Genomic DNA, 18,065 nt, shown 5'->3' with positions numbered 1-18,065 from the left:
AAGCAATGATGGGGCGACAGACTAAGTCTTCTAATTGCGGCCAAACCCAGGTTTGGCTAGACCTGCCTATAGGCACGGATTCTAACTCACTTGGGGCTCTATTTATTAACATTATTTTTACTAAAATAAAGTGAAAAAGGGTATTTTCACACCCTTTTCACATTATTTTAGTTTCACCTGTAGTTATCACAGGGCAATTGGAGTAGAAGTAGTAAAATTGTACTCCAACCCCTAGTATCACTTATTTTTAGTAAAGCAGATCGCATTTCCCATAATTGTAATGGGAAATGTGATCCGACCAGAGTTACTAAAAATAAATTGTAAAAAAATACCGGAGGAAGCCCTGTGATAATAACGCCACCTGGAGGTGGCGTTATCCAGGGTCTCCCCCGGTTACCGGGCTCCCACTCTGCTCTAACAGGGAGAGCAGAGGCGGGAGCCGGTACCAGTAATCAGCTATGTGGTCTAAACAGACCGCAAGCTGATTGCTGTAAAAAAAAAGAAAAAAAAAATGTAAACATTTTTTTTTTACTTACCTGAATCCAGGGACCGGTGATCAGGCCTCCGGTTATGCCTCCTCTCCGGTCAGCTGGTCTCCCATAGTGCACTGCGGCCCGGTCATCAGGTGATCGGGTCCCAGTGCAGTATAGGAGATCACCTGATCGGGAAGCCCGGAGAAGATCACCGGAGGCCAGGAGGATGCAGGTAAGTGTAATGAAGGGAGGGGGGGTCGCGGGGGTCCGCGATCGCGGGGGGTGGGGCTTAGCGTCGGTGGGGGGGTAGCGGCGACGATGGGTCGGCACATGCGCGGGCTCTTAGTCGCGGTATTTTTTCTGAAAATACCTTGACTAGAGTGCGTATGGGATCCGCAGGGACAGAGCTTTATCGCAAGCTCTGTCCCTGCAAGGGATTTATAGTAAATCCCTGTGATATTGCCTGAATTCGCAATGCGAATTCACTCGGTAATATCACACTACAATCCGCATTCAATATGCGGATTGTAGTAAATAGAGCCCTATGTGTTCTTCTCCAGAGACCCCTCCACTTGGGATTTGGTTTTATGTGCACCAAGTGAGCAGGTCGCGGCCCACTGGACAGGTACCTGGGAGTGACAGAAGACCATAACAAATATAACGAGAAAATCACTAACACTGGGAAATCTAGAAATAACACAGGGTGACTGGGAATGGATTAGCACTAAATAGGAACTGAAGAGTGCGTCTACTCTCCCAGTAGACGCACTGGGAGAGGATGATCCAGAGATAGGCTTGCTCAGGAAAGCACAGGGAATAACCTCAAAGTTGCACTTGAGACACACTGGGCTTTTGACACAAAGTGGTAGAGATACACAGGAGTGAGTACGCGGGAATACACTTGAGACACACGGGAGGTGCAGATATGAACTTGTACTGTGATCTGAGTATTGAATACACAAAGAAGCTCTGGGGATGCACCGGTGGTGCAGGGACGGCTTGTACTGAAACACAGGAATTGCGTACACAAAGATGCTCTGGTAACGTACTGGAGCTGCAGAGATGAACTTGTACTGAGGTCCGGGTAATGAGTACACAAAGATGTGCTTTGAGACGCACCGGAGGTGAGGGAACAAACTTGTATTGAGACACAGGAACTGAGGGCCTGATTCAGAGTTAGGAATAGAGAGAGATATCTCTCTCAACTGATCATCTTGGTGAAACCATGCTGCACTGCAGGTGGGGCAGATTTAAAATGTGCAGAGAGATTTAGATTTGAGAGGCAGGTGTCCAAACTGACATCTAAATTGTAGAGTAATAATAAAGCTGTGCAGTATTTGTGGGCTACATGTAAAAGCAGCCAGTGTTTACCCTACATGCAAAAAAAAAAAAATATTTACACCCCTTGCATTGCAACATGGTTTGTCCAGATTCACAGTTGAGTGCTATCTCTCTCTCTATTCCCAACTCTGAATCAGGCCCTGAGTACACAAAGTTGCTACTTGAGACACACGGGAAGTGCATACATGAAGGCACAAGTACTGGATACACGGAGAATACAGGAACACTGTAAATAAATACACAAAGGTGCTCTTGAGACGCATCGGAGGTGCAAACACGAACTGGTACAGGAACACAGGCAGTGAGTACACAGAGGTCACAAAAGACAACAGGAAGCCAGGAACAGTGAGGAAAGTAATACAGTGATGTTGATCAGGCAACTTCCTGTTGCAGGAGTCAGACCTAAGTACCCCATGGCAGTTGGTCATTGGATCGTGAGATCAGCTGAGAGACTGCAGGACTGCCATTGGAGGAGACTGATCAGGTGAGATGAAATAATCTGGCTGTGCCCATGCCCACTACCACGGGAACCAGGACGCATGCATGGAAGTCCTAGCAAACCCCGGGGAGAATCCTCAGCCATGACGCACCACTACTCCTGGTGTCCGAGCGGCTCGGAGCCCAAGGACACCAGTTCAGCAGTGAGTAAAGTCCGATCCCAGGATGCATCTTGACACCGTTGTATAGGAATCAAACTCAAAACACATGTGATTTGACCAATAACAACCATATTCCTTTCCAACATCTTTGTGTGCACTTTTCCATGCATTCTAAACCAGTGCTTGATACATTGCATGAATTGTATGGGTACCATTTGATGGTTTGTTTTTTTATTAATTTTGCGGATGGCATGCCACACACAAAAATGTAATTTTAAATGTTCTATAAAGCCAGAGTTTAGTTTATTTAAATTGTAAAATTATTTTTACTGCATTGTTGTCCTTGTGGTTTCTCGTAATAATTGCACATTACTTGCACTTATTTTTGTTTAAAATTTTATCTTTTTGATAATTATATTTTTTGTCCATTTGTAGGCCTGAAACCCCCTAGGGCAGGGGTTCCCAAACGCGGTCCTCGAGGCTCCCCAACAGTTCAGGTTTTAGAGTTAACCATGGTTAAGCACCAGAGCCGTAACTAGACTGTTTGGTGCCCTGGGCCAGAAAGCGCATTGGCGTCCCCCTCCCCCCCCATTTTTCAAAGACGGACATAAGACATGCACCCGAAAAAGGACCGTGACCTCATGGAGAAGGGGCATAACAAATATGATTTGTCCCATATGATGATGAAGGTGTACTGATGCCTTTGTACAACTTCTATCCAGGTGTTTTTGGCAAATACAGTGTGAATCCAATGGCTGCAGTGATGATACACAATAATTATGCCAAGGTGATGGATTTGAGTCCCGGGAATGCCAGTATTTTGAAATGTCTGTGTAAATAAAGGAGGATGTGGTAAAGATGCCTGGGGAGGTGGCCAGATGGATGGGAAGAAGGCCAGGGAGGCGATAGGAGTGCCCAGGAATTGCAGGGGATAAAAGAAGTGGAAGCTACAAGTGAGAATGATTATAAACAGAAATTGACAGGCTGTACCAAACAGTGCCCCCTGCCATGCGGTGCCCTTTGCCGTTGCACCACCCTAGTTAGGGCCCAGTTAAGCACAGGTGGCTTAATTAGTACCTCAGTCAATTTGATTTAACCACATGGATATCTCTAATACCTGAACTGTTGGTGAGTCTTGAGGACTGCATTTGAGAACCTCTGCCCTAGGGCATCCCATAAAATCTGACATTCCCACAGGAACTCCCATCATTATCACCTTTTATATTCCTGTTTGTTATAGCAAAATCTCTTTATCGTTTTTTTCCTTTATTTTAAGGCTCATCATGAATCTAGCTTATAAGGAATAATAACCCTTACAATAAGGAATAACTATCCACTCGGCCTGTCCTGCTTATCAGAAATCACAAGATGTTCATTCTACTACAGCAGCCATCTTGTTGCACAAATGAATGGAAGGTTCTTTATTGCGACTTAAAATTGTAATTTCCATATACGTTGCAGTTCTGCTTCCTACACGACTCTTAACAGATAGATTCTTATTTGTATAGACAAGGCCGGATTAACAATGGAATGAAAATAGGCCCACAGGACCCCCTGCAGTGCACAGTCACAGTGTTGACAGGAAAAAAAATTCCTGTCACACCAACAGCCCAGCACATAAGCCTCCCAACCGGCTGAAGCATTATCCCCTCAATACCAACCCCCCCATCCCCCGGCTCTGACCACTGAGCCATCCAAAGCTTCGCCCCCTACTCGCACGAAGCTCTGCCCCCAGCCATCGTCTCAGTGTGGGAGACCCTGATTGCTGTAAACTCTGCCTCCTGGTTGCCCTACGCTCCACTCACAATTTACTAATTATCAGGTTTCAGACCCAATAATTACAATCTCTTATCGCTGCTATTTGTGGTAATAAGAAATTAACTTTCCCCCAAATGTAGTAAAAATTACATGCTGGGACAGGTGCTCCAAACGGAGCTCGCCCCTGCAAAATGATCACAAATACAATAATTTCTTAATTATATCCAGGGCCGTTCCACACTGCCATTTCTGAGGAGGCCTCTCTCGGTAATTTTTGCACATAGGCTACTATAGGATTACACCAACTAGAGATAACGTTATCCTATTGGGACAAGCTCCAGAATGTGAAAGGAAAATCTGACAGCTTCACATAGTCCTGGTCCAGTATAGCCATTGCGCCCATTTCATTTTTTTAAAAGGCAACAGCTAAGAATGTAGTTAATTTATTAATTTACTGCAGTGGCTGGGGATTTGGGAACACTTAAAGAAATATGGCAATAATCAGTGAACAATTATTTTTATTAATGTAAACTATTCTAGTAGTCAATGAAAAGCTGACAAAACAGTTCTCAATCTTTTACATAATAGAGTGGTTGAAGGTCAGGGCCGGATTAAGGCTTGTGGGGGCCCTGGCGCAACTAAATTGTGGGGGCCCCCACCAAGCCACATGGAGCTTATCCTCCCTCCCCCGCCACACGGAGCCTACCCCTACCACCACACTCCCCTGACTACTTCTGGCTTTGTGTTGTGAATGCAGCAGCACAGTCAGCGCTGCTGCATAGTGCGCAGAGTGGCTCCTGAAGCCCGACATCAATGATCAGCGTCACGGACATGATGTGTCATGTGATGCTGATGAGGGGACTCGGGAGCCGCTCTGCGCTCTATGCGGCACCGCTGACTGTGCTGTTGCATTCAGAACACAGCTCAGCGGCAGCTCAGCCCCCATCCGGGAACAGGGGACACTGGACACCTGCTCTCCGCAGGGTCACCCCGACCCTGTGTGGGCAGTGGCAAATACAGGAGGTGGGGGGGGCTTACATATAAATATATATAAATCTATACATCTATATATCTTTTTTTTTATTATTATTTATACACGTGTGTATTAAACATGCACACACACACACACACATATATATAATATATATGTAGCAAACGTATATAATATATATAAAATACACACTAACACACATATACAGTACACAAACACATACAGTATACACACACATACACACTAACACATATACACACACATATACAGTATACACACATAAACACATACATACACACTAACACATACACACACTCATCCACACATATACAGTATACCCATACATACACACTAACACATACGCACACAGTATACACACACACTAACACATATATACACATGAACACATACATACACATATACACTAACACATACACACACTAACACATACTGTATATACAATAACACATATACACATACATACACATATATACACAATGAAACAGTACATATACACACTTACTGAACTTTTTATGCAGCTGCTGCTCACATTCTTAGGCTCCGCCCCCTCAAGCCACAACGCCGCTCCCTTTGGCCACGGTAGTAGCAGGGGGAATTGGTCCATCAGGGGGGTTTCTAGCTACTCAGAACCCCCCCTTGCGTGCTCTAGAGGTGGGGGCGCCTCTGTGTGTGTGGGCCTTGGGACGACCGCCCCTGTCGCCCCCCCTTAATCCGGCCCTGTTGAAGGTAGTTCTTTAACTGCTCTGGTCGCACAATTTTGACCAGTCAGATAAACATGAGGGCGGGTGCATGAAGATAATCTTTCCGTAGCTGCTGCTCTCAGGAGGACCTTCTCTTCCTGTGTCTGCTGTGTTGCTGATCACTGCTGATCATTCAGCAAAGCAGGACTCCATACCCTCCAACTATACCATTTCAGCCGGTACAGTACCGTTTTTTAATGGTCTGTACCGGCAACAGGGGCTGTACCGTTTTGTACCGGGTTGGTACAATCACCCGATTTCTTAAGCAGCGCTGCTGGGACACAGGACTCCCGCAGCGCTGCTGAGTGACAGCCGGCTATTCTCAGTCCTCCTTCCTCCTCTAAAGTTTGCCCTGACCGTCGCTAGCGCCTGTATATAGAACTTGCAGTATAACACTTATACTGCAAGTTTTAAACCAGCCAGCGCCGATGCCTCCAGCCCCGTGGACACGCCCCTTTATCTGTGGCCACGCCCCCATGTACCGGGTTCATACTCTAAAATGTTGGAGGGTATGGGACTCCCCACCCAGTGGTTGCAAAGATTAGCAGCCACTGGGAAAAAGTAAATTACCCTCCCCCCTCACCCCCTAGTGTACCTTGTGCCTGAATCCGGTCTCAAATTGAAACTCATGATAGTTGGGATATTTACAATGTTCCGATGGTGGTTCCAATGTTCCGATGTTTGAAAGAAGAAAAAAATCTTTCTTTTTTTTTTTTCAAATCTTAAAAGAAAAAAAAACTTTTTTTTATCATTTTGGATAAGTTAAAATGGATGTTCCTCACCTAATTCACTTATTTAAAAAAAAAATCAATTTTGGAGTGGTTATTAGAAAAATAAATCGTCAGTTAAGTGGTTGATTTAATATTGCCATCACCTGTGGTGCACTATTTTATTGATAAGAAGGGTGTTTCACCACAGGTGACGGCAATCATAAACTAAGAGGGAAGTCCAGTAACAGAGCATTTTGTCCCTCATGGAATGGGTCATGTTGGGAGGAATGACATAGAATAGGTTACAGCAGTCCAAAACTTACAAGTATCTAAATATTGAATTAAAGAGTTCCTAAAAGAAATATGTGCACTTAGAACAAAATAGAGAAATAAAATATCTCCTCCAGATTGTAAGCTTAAGAGCAGGGCCCTCTTACCTCTTTGTCTGTCTGTTATTACCGAGTCTCGTCTTATTACTGTTCTGTTGCCAATCGTAAAGCTCAACAGAATATGCTGGTACTATATAAATCATTGTTAATAAATTAATAGAATCACTTAATGTTTTCTAACCTCCTAATACATCTATATAAGCCTATATACATTAGTGTTAGCTGATGAAAGTTCTATTAATTATAAACCTGACCTATCATACCCGACTGTATTATTCATCACAAGCCCATCCTGAATAATTTCCTTTCCAAAAGGATTGAGACAGGTAAATGCATTGACCACAGTGTAATCACTTCACAAAAACACAATCAAATCACTGTCTAAACTTCCTACATATTGCTAAATAGTATGCATCTGAATAAAACGAGTTAATTACACAGTAGTGTTATTGCAGAAGCCTTCGCATTCTGTTGACAGAAATACCACAAAACCAAAGGGAAGTGTGGGTGAGTGTGGGCAGGTCAGGTGGTCAGAAACCTCACTGTGTCACAACCATAGCCTGAGCGTGATTGGCTGTTCATGTCTGTGGATACAGTTTAAATTCTGTGAGTTCTGGGCAATTCCACAGCAAAACATTACTTCTGCCTGTCACACACTCCACTGCCAAATATTGGAGGAGCTCCCAGTGCTGTACAGTTTTATCTGGATTCCAGACGAGTTAAGGTACTGCACAGCAAGAGATGCTCTATTGATCATTTTATGTATTTGAAGCCTAGGACCAAGACTATGCCAAATATTAATATTTACCTTTTATTTTGCAGATATCGAGTTGAAAATGAAAATTGCCGTGCTCATCGTTTGCCTCATAGGCATGACCTGTGCATTTCCTGTGAGTATATCTCGCTGCTGGCTCGGTCTCTATGCTTTCTGTAGTTCTTATAGAATGAAATCATAGACGTGGCATAATTCCAATTAGTTGACTGCCATTGATAGCGAATGGTCCTGAGTTAGAGATAACTTCTCAGTCTAATATTGTAAGTATTGTGATTTTGCCATCAGCTCATTACAATGGCCATGTAAGGTAAGTGAAAGTACTCCATTTCGAGAAATGATAGAGATTTCCCATTCTTTAGTGTTGCCACATCTTTATTTTCAACCTCAGTCAGCATAATGGCTAAGTCTGCCTCTATTCATGGCAATATTATAATGAGAAGCCCAGTTTGATCATTTAATAAAGTACACACAGCTCATGCTTTCCTCTTGATGCATGTCTGTGTCATTTTACATCTGTAAGTCCTGATGTGCTGCAGTCAGTTTTAAATACACTGTCGCTTTGAATCTTGTTCATATGTTAAACATTGATAGTTGTCCGAGTCTAATATCATATATAAGGATGGACAGGAGTTCGTGAAATACATTTTGTTTTTGTTGTGTATTGTATTTCATGATATTGACTGTTCAAAGCTAAATTTACTCAATGCTGATAGTTTACTCCACAATCGTGTACTGTATGTGCCTTATGTATTTCATATACTGGATGTGAAAAGGGAGCCTAAAACACATCTTTATATTTTTCAGGTTTCGGACTCAGATTCATCATCGCACCAGGTGTGTAGTCATTTAATTCATATTCCTTTGTAAAATAAACTTCACATTATGATTCTTTTGTACAAGAAACTCCATATTATGACTGTCCTGTCTTATTATACATTCCAAGATCATTTTCTCCAATGATACAGAATTCTTATGAGGGGATTCACCTGCTCCTTTCATCATTCAAAAACAATTGATATTCTGCAGGTTTATGTAGAATATGCACAGACCCGCAATCGTGATGAAATACTGACAGTCGGGATCCTGGTAGTCAGAATCCCGATGACGGGAACCCAACAGGGTTAACATACGGACAGTTGTTGGTCTGTATGCTAACCCTCCCCCTCTCCCTACCCTAACCCTCCCCCCCTGATGCCTGAACCTAACCTCCCCCCTAGTGCCTAAACCTAACCTCCCTGTCCCCACATCCTAAACCTAACCCTCCCCCCTTAGTGCCTAACCCTCCCCCTAGTGCCTAACCCTAACCCTCCCCCTAGTGAATAACCCTAAACCTAATCCTCCCCCCTTAGTGCCTAACCCTAACCCTTAATCCTAAACCTAACCCTCCCCCCAAACCCGTTACTTATCTTTGGCATTCCCAAGGTTGGGATGCTGGCGCTCAGATTTTGACCGGCGTCGGTATTCTGGCGCCGGTAAATTAAGCATCGTCATCCCAACCGTCGGGATGCCGAACGCATACCCACAGACCCATATAGGTACCAAACGCATATAACAATTGTGCAAAAGATCCAGTGATCCTTGAAAAAGCATACCAGTGAAACGTGCGCGTCAGCGGCAGCTATCTGGTTACAATGTGTCATGTTCAATTGATACTAATCTGCAACATAGTCTGCACTGTGAATCAGACTGTTACCATTATGTATCCAGTACTAGTACTGACATAGAGCAACAATATCAGCATATCAATCCAGTAATCTTGAGACTTGCTGTGTTTAGATGAAGAGTTTATATTAAGTACCCATGCATTACTAAAAACACGAATTATCAGGGATAGAGCATATACAGAGTAAACAAGTGAGTTCCTCTGTCATTTGATCTCATATGTGTATCAATATAAAATCCTTTTTGAAAATAATCAATTATTATTTTTTTATATCATCTGTCAGTCGATAATTAGTGCATGCAGCACCATTTGCTTTGATATTTAATACGATATATCACTCATATTATATGTAATATTTTGTCTATTATGACCAATTGGGAGCACTAACAGTGGTGAATTATTTATACAGTCCAATTTACGGACAGTGCATTTCAGAATTCATAAATACATTAGATACCATGAAACCAGATAGTTTTTTTAATTTATTTTTATTTATTATTATTTTTTGTTTGAGCACCAACGCATATTTTTTCATATCATAAGAAATTCCCTTTTTAGCTATATATTTCACTGATCTCCAACCTGAGCCCTGTGACATGGTTCTGGTTTATTACTGGAATAAATTCATAAAAGTTATATTTTAGTTGTTAATTAGTGCGCCTGTCAGATACAACCGCTTTTCCTCTCTTTCTTTGCATTTCTAGTAATGGTTGTCTAGGTTTTTGATGAGGCACTTGACCACAACAGAAATTTACTGTGTGCAGATATACTCCTTTTTGTCTTCATATTGGTAAAAGATCATTACCAAGAAAAGCCTACAATATTGAGTGTCAAAGTAATTGTCAATAAAAGAGAGGAAGAGATCTTCACAACCAACTACAAAGCCAAATGATAATACAATACTGCTGCGTGGTTTTATTTTTTTTTTTCTTTACCTAGGGGTAGTAATTGTTGTCTATAGATATTCCCAGAACTTATGGTATTCCACCTCTACCAAGTAACACACGGGACTGAATTTCAAATGACGAAATATGGGCTGTTTTAAGTATATGCGGGATTTGATTATAATTTGCATTTCTTTCAGGATTCAAGTGAAAGTCGCAGTAAATCAGATTCAGTCTCTTCATCAGAAGAAGTCAGGGTTGCCCCTCCTCCAAATGAGACAACACTGGGTCAGGATATCGTAACTGACAATGCAGCAAGAGGTGACAGTCGGCGTAGACGTGCTGCTGGACAGGTAAAATGCTGCAAACTGCCTTTTAAACTGTTTATGATATAATTGAATTATGAAACAAGTTGCATTGTGTTACAGTTATCATTCATATTCTGCAAGTCACACTTAATTATTTTTATTTATAAATGTCTTTAATACAATGTTTTCTGTTTGATTCAAATATTTGTGGAAATGTCAGCTGCTATATAGCTAGTTTGGAATATACTATTGCATTAAGCAGTGCCATTGTAGCAGACTGGATTGCAGACAGTACATAGCTATAACCTGTAGATGTCAGTATGTCTAGGGAAAAGTTTTGTACAGTAATATTGTAAGGTTCTTCAAAGCTGGATTATTACAATAATGATATTTCTTATGATGTGTTCGACTTGCTCAGGATCATTCTGTTATACAAGACACATACTTTTATGTCAACACACTACATTTGTCTGTGTGTCATGGTGGCACATCTTTTGCAACAACTTATTTCCTAAATCTATAGAACCAATTAAAACTGCTAGTTATGCACCATACATAGATGCTTACAAACTTTTTACTTCATCCAGAAGTAAAATTTATATCTGCCAATAAAGTATTTGACCTATTCTCATCTCCTATCCACATCACAAATGCATTTTCTCTCCATGGTTTTCATAACATTAAAATTTCATGGTAGAATAGAACCACTTGGTCCATCTAGTTTGCCCTTTTTTACCTTTTGGTAACCTCAACCCTATGTGATCCTCAGTTCTTTGTAAGGATATCCTTATGCCTATCCCAAGCATGTTTAAATTGCTCTACTGTCTTAGCCTCTACCACCTCTGATGGGAGGCTATTCCACTTATCCACTACCCTTTCTGTGAAGTCATTTTTCCTCAAATTTCCTTTGAACCGCTCTCCCTCCAGTGTCAGTGCAGTCATATAGAAACACAACATTGATTAATAACATAAAGATGATTACATTTCCCAATCGGATCAGATATTTGAGAAGCATTTTAAGCAAGTGTCACTTACATGGTGTTGTTCATCTAAAGCATGTATAAGCCATTTATTTGCTAGTCTTGATATGCAAACATTGACTGAAATTATTTCCTTTTTTATTCAGTTTTCAGATTCCTCAGACCAGGTTAGTATATAATATTGTCTATTGTGGTGCCAACTGAATTATAATACTATAATACAGGCCTTGTCTTTGAACAGCTTAGTAAATGTACAATCTCCTTCATCTGGTCGCATCAGCTGTCTTGCCAATGACACACACAAAAGTCTCACACTGGACACCAGAGCTAGATTTAGATCCCATGGGTCCTATGCAAGATGCCGGTTTGGGAGCCCCCATCCTCACATATATAGACAAACACACATACAGAGAGGGTCACATAGAGAGACAAACACACATACAGGGAGGGTCAGCTATAGAGACACACACATACATACATACATACATACATACATACAGGGAGGGTCAAAAATAGAGACATACACAGGAAGGTTAACATATAGAGATACACATATACAGGGAGGGTCAGCTATAGAGACACACACATACATACATACATACATACATACAGGGAGGGGCAAAAATAGAGACATACACAGGAAGGTTAATATATAGAGATACACATATACAGGGAGGGTCTCATATAGAAACACACACACATCTATAGGGAGGGTCACATATAGAGACATACACATATACATGGAGGGACACATCTGTAGATAGATAAATAGAAAGAAAAAAAGGCAGTTGATGAGGCGATACCCAGGCGGCTGTCTGTACTGGCATATGGATAATCCGGCCTTGCTGTGCTCTCTACTACTGAACCTCCTCTACTGGGCTTTGGATGGGTGTGATCACGCACCTTCTCAGTCTTGTTGGGGTGGATTCTAATCCCAGGCCATGAATAGATTGCATAGTACAGCAATTACTTATTATGTATTTCATTTTTCATTTTTTTGTTAACACTCACTAACACTAATTATGAACGTAGGAAAGTATGGGCACATGCAATACTCACTAACAACATCAGAATCAACTAAGAACACAGATAGAGCTGCATTGCGAATAGTGTTAATGTATGATCATTTGATGGCAATGTACAGTATATGTGCATGTTTATATGTAATCCTATATTTGTTCACAGGATACAGTTTCAAGTGAAAGCCACAGTGTATCTACATCAGATTCACACTCAGACTCTTCATCGGAAGAAGTCAGCATTGCCCCTACGCCTGACAGTACAACAGCTGGTGAGAGAAGAGGGGATAGTTTGCGCAAAAGACGTGCTGCTAAACAGGTAATGTACCAACACTCCTAACTATAGCACAAACACTGGTCACCCTTCATTTAATTAATAAAAGAGTTGCACAGTGTTATAGTCATCTCACTCATCACACAGTTGACATGTTACACTGGACACCTTCGACCTGCATGCTTGTACTATGATCTTGCACACTTTGGGACCAAGATTTCACCAAGTTGGCAGAAACATATAAAGTGGCAATGTTTGTTGGTGGTTGGCGCTTTAAATTTATGTGCTAATTTCTTTGATGGAATATGTACGTCATTTAATTTGAACAAGCCTATTTTATTTCCATGTTGAACAGAATGCACATGGCAGCTCCTCACAGCAAACTGACGAGAGTGTGACCACTGAGAGCACAAGCAGAAATGAGAGTTCAGAGGAAGATAGTGATGAGCACAGCACTAAGCAAAACCTAGTGCAAGGCATCCTGGGAACAACAGCTGTGCCAGATACGTCTGAAGAAAGCTCAGAGGAGACAACAGGGAACACACCTATATTTGAGCCCTGAACCCGATAGCCTAACAACATATACTTCTATCCTCTGTCTTTCTACTTTATGAATGGTTTATTGTATGTGCTAATCCTTGACTTTGTACTGTACATATATTTGAGCAAACATCTGAGATGCCTTACTGTTACCAAACAGAATAGCGTGCAAAGTGATCTTAAGCTGACTTACAATGCTTGCAGTAAACACACTGGTAAATCATTTATTCATGAACAAAGCATGTATCGCTTTATCCATCACTGCTATTAATGAAGGATTCTTCAGCATTAGTTTGCTGCATGATCGCTGCATGGTGGCAGGAATCCCAGACACAGGGGTAAATTTACTAAAGTGAGAGTTTTTAGAAGCGGAGATGTTCCCCATAGCAACCAATCAGATCTAGCTATTATCTTCTAGAAGGTGCTAGTTAAATGTTAAGTAGAATCTGATTGGTTGGTATGGGCAACAGATCCACTTCTAAAAACTCTAATTTTAGTAAATGTACCCAACAGGCTCAACCATCAGTTTGTGAAGCCTCTAGCTCAGGCCTGGCTCTCCAGCTATTGTGAAACTACAAGCTCCAGCATTTACCAGCTGATTGGTGGGAAGGTATACTGGGACTTGTAGTTTCAGATGGTGAGCCACAGGTTGGCCAAGCCTGCTCTAGCTGCTATGAAAAAAAAAGTGGACAGATATTGTGGTTTTACCAACATTGTTAAGCACAAGCTTATCTTATTTATTTAGAAATGTCAGCACAATTTGCAGTAAATTTCATAATGTGTAGGTCAGGGGTTCCCAAACTCAGTCCTCAAGGCATCCTAACAGTTTTTAAGTATGGATATCCTGAAAACCTGGACTGTTTGGGTGCCTCGAGGACTGAGTTTGGGATCCACTGGTGTCGCAGGTATAATGTAACACAGTAGAGCTATGAAAGGCTCGCAGCATACCAGTTACACCGTCACATGCATATACGCTGCCTGAACATTTCCATGGTGCCGATATCACAGCTAGAGAACCAATGCAACATGTAAATGTGTATGATTAGCCAGTCACAATGCTTTATTACTGTAATAGCTCCAAAATTACCTGCTATAATAACTTATGGATCTGAATGTTTAGTGTATCTGCTGCTGATGTTTACGTAACACTTCATTTAGAGACTACTTCTATAACACTAGGGACATGTATGCAATCTCCAGTGTCTTGTGCAGTGCAGAATTACACATCATTCTACTGCATGCATTAATACTTGACTGTATAGAAACAAACTACCTATAATTTTTCATATGCATTTCCTGACACTATCTGACACTATCTTCATAATCTCCTATGTATAAATATGTGTTTAATAAATATTCAAAATTATTATAAATTATTTTCTGTGTCTCGCTAAATGCCTTCTCCGCTCGAGTGCCCAGCTCAGCTTACCTTTCCCTCAGATGCAACCCACTACCCTTTACCTTGTGTACAGCAGGTGGTGGTGGCATTTCTGCTCCTTGCACTGTGCATGTGACATATCTCAGCAGCACACTCCCAGCTTACCACTAACACAAAGGAGTAGTCGCCAAAAGTATATATAGATAGCGCTCACCTATGGAGCACTGTATAATTGAATTAACTAGAGTGTGGGGTGTAGTCCATGTATAGTGTCTGATAGTACTAATATACATGTATAATACAGTAATAAGGTCCAAATAAAAGTTAAAATACAATTTATTGAAATATAGGTAGGTAAATAACAATATGTTCCAGATAAAGAGCAACGGTGGGTCTAGTAACACGACACTTGTTAATATATAAAGGGTGTAATGAGTTCCAATGAGCCCAGTAGTACTAATATGAGGTATATGTGTTGGCTCACAGGTGCTAGCTATTATCTTAATGATATTACGTTGCTAGTGGCAAACTGCTGCATATTTTGTTGCTAGCAACTGCCAGAATCTATGTAGCAACAGTATGTGGATGCTGCTCCTGATGTCCTAAATTGTAGTTCTAATAAGCTCAATATAACTAATATGGGGTATAATCTATTACCTCATAGATTCTATAGTTTTGAATGGTACTATCCTGCTGGATATTTTAATGCGAGTCTGTGTTACAACAGTTCATAGAAGCTGCTGCTGATGTGCTGTAATGTAGGGTATTAAGAGCAATAGTGGAAACAGTAGAGGGTAGGAAGTATGGGGGAGGGCTAACGTGTGATCCGGATTGGTGATGAATAAATCTCATCTGTTAAGCATGAAATTTCACGTTGTAAATATTCCCGATATGTACCATGTTTGCAGGCTTGTTGTTAGAAGAGGAAGTGGAGTGTTGACTGGAAACCCTAGAGCCTCTGTAGTAGCCTAGGGGACCCTTTGCATGTGTAACACTCTCAGCAGGTCAACCAGGGTCGTAACAGGGCTTAATAGAGGGTAATGTCTAAATCCCCTACATGGAGAGGATCCTGACGTCATCAGCCAGTGTCCAGCGTCATTCCCTACCATCCAAGTGGGCACAGAAGGGGACTATAACCTTGTGGTGAGCGTAGCAAGTCACCGAGCCCGAAGCGTGGCGAGCCCGCGAGGGAACATCTTTCTTCTTTAGGTGGGGACAACTTTCTGCATTAGGTGTCTTAATGGGCATGGAACTGCACTTCCGCCCTCACTCACATCACTTCCATGTCCCTAGGATGAAGGGGAAATAAGCTCTACCCTTAATAGAGCCATGAGCTGCCCCATCCTGATGTCATGACGTCGCACATACGGGGCGACTTCATGACATCTTAATGATGCTTAATGATGCTTCCAGCAGCTGGAAACTTGGCAGGGTGCCTGTCTGTAGCGTCTAAAGGACACTACGGGTGGTACTGCTACAGGAATACTGGCAGGGTGCAGTTCCAGTGTGGTGGCAGCACCAGTCGCACACCCCTATTTATGGTCCTGCAGTCAACAAAGTCAGGAGCCCACAATGGAATACTAGGCTTCTGTTGCTTTTAGGTACTGTACTCAGTGAGTCAGCATCAGACAGACCAGCTGGGACTCAGCCGGCTTTGCTGTACCAGACACAGGATTTCCGCTGCTGCTGCAAAATCAGCGGTCACCGGCTAAGCCTGGTTTCAGAGAAAGAAAATAAAGCTGCTCGAATGGCCCAGCCAATCACCTGACTTGAATCCAATTGAAAATCTATGGAAAGAACTAAAGATCAGAGGGCCTGATTCAGACCCGCTTGCAAGCGCTATGCGCTCGCAAGCGGGTCGATTGTCGGGAAGTGCGTGCGCACTGCGTGTGCGCGAGCCCCGGAGCGAGAGAGAAATTCTACAAATGGGGCGGCTGTCGATCAGTGAACTTCCTGCTCTACTAGAGCAGGAAGTTCACTGGGGCTTGCGGGAACGAGACCCTACCACAAGGGTCTCGTCGCAAGCCCGATGGTCGCGACCATCGCGACCATCACCTGGCCGCTCGCCAAAGCTGTGGGTGGTCACCCACAGCTTAGCGAGCAGCCAGGAGGCCTGCTTTTAAAACAAAATTGGCCGCCCTGATTCAGAGTGAGCGCTCGCTTTTTGCGAGCGGCTCTGAATCAGGCCCAGAGTTCATAGAAGAGGCCCACGGAACCTTCAAGATTTGAAGACTGTTTGTGTGGAAGAATGGGCCAATATCACACCTGAGCAATGCATGTGACTAGTTTCTCCATAAAGGAGGCGTCTTGAAGCTGTCATTACCAACAAAGGCTTTTGTACGAAGTATTAAATAAATTTCAGTAAGCATGGTCAATACTTCTTCCCTATGTCATTTTACATTATTACACATAACTTAATTTATGGACATCTATGGTTTGATTTCTGTGCATGTGTGGAATGTATGGGTTGTTGCTGACATTTAGTGAAAATGTCATTACAATAGCCCTATTACAAATATATTTACTGAAGAAAATGTTGATGTGTTCAATACTTATTTTACCCGCTGTATATATATATATCAGGAGCGTATCTATAATGGGCCAGGATGTGCGGGACACACAAGCCCACACCGCACCGCAGGGGGGACCACGACCACACCGCACACCCTGCACCTATGCTTCCTAATACTTACCTCTCCGAAGTCCCACATTGGGACGCTACACAGAACGCCAGAAAATGGCCGCAGTGGCCACTTTCCTGGCGTTCTGCGCATGAGCATCAGGGAAATCGCCGGGAAATGGCAGCCACGCCATCTTCCCGGTGTCATGCGCTTGCGCAGTAGACTTCGGGCACAGACTAGTGCCCGGGGTCTACTGAAGCTGTCAGTGCACCGCATCTGCCGAAGGGAGAGGAGGGGGCCCCGGACGGTGAGTGAACACGGGCCCCCTCCTCTCTAAATATGCCCCATATATATATATATACATATATATATATATATATTATATATACATATATATAGTAGTTGGAACAGAATGCACTCAAAAGGGACTTTATAATAAAACTTATCTTATGGAAAATACATTTTGTCCCAGGACATTTCGTCATAGTTAATGAGAGGTTCAGGAACTGAGTTCCTGCTGAAAAATAGCACTGATTATAATAATATTTCATCACAATGTCACCCACAATATCCCTATCTATGGTTAATTAGCCCTTCTTTT

The 18,065-nt window shown here is 42.3% G+C and overlaps 1 protein-coding gene across 1 annotated transcript; it reads left to right on the top strand.

Moving 5' to 3' along the window:
- Positions 1–7,656: 7,656 nt before the first annotated feature.
- SPP1 (secreted phosphoprotein 1) lies at positions 7,657–15,182 on the top strand. The gene is made up of 7 exons (XM_088464479.1): positions 7,657–7,746; positions 7,845–7,912; positions 8,602–8,631; positions 10,545–10,697; positions 11,779–11,799; positions 12,818–12,970; positions 13,281–15,182. The coding sequence occupies exons 2-7, from the start codon at positions 7,859–7,861 to the stop codon at positions 13,485–13,487; spliced, it is 618 nt and encodes a 205-aa protein (XP_088320605.1). The 5' UTR covers positions 7,657–7,746; positions 7,845–7,858; the 3' UTR covers positions 13,488–15,182.
- Positions 15,183–18,065: the final 2,883 nt, after the last annotated feature.

Source organism: Taudactylus pleione, unplaced genomic scaffold (assembly GCF_031769625.1).
Source record: "Taudactylus pleione unplaced genomic scaffold, aTauple2 ptg000055l, whole genome shotgun sequence".
Lineage (NCBI taxonomy): Eukaryota > Metazoa > Chordata > Amphibia > Anura > Myobatrachidae > Taudactylus > Taudactylus pleione.
Note: the sequence above shows the minus strand (reverse complement) of the source record. Positions and strands in the feature narration are given on the sequence as shown.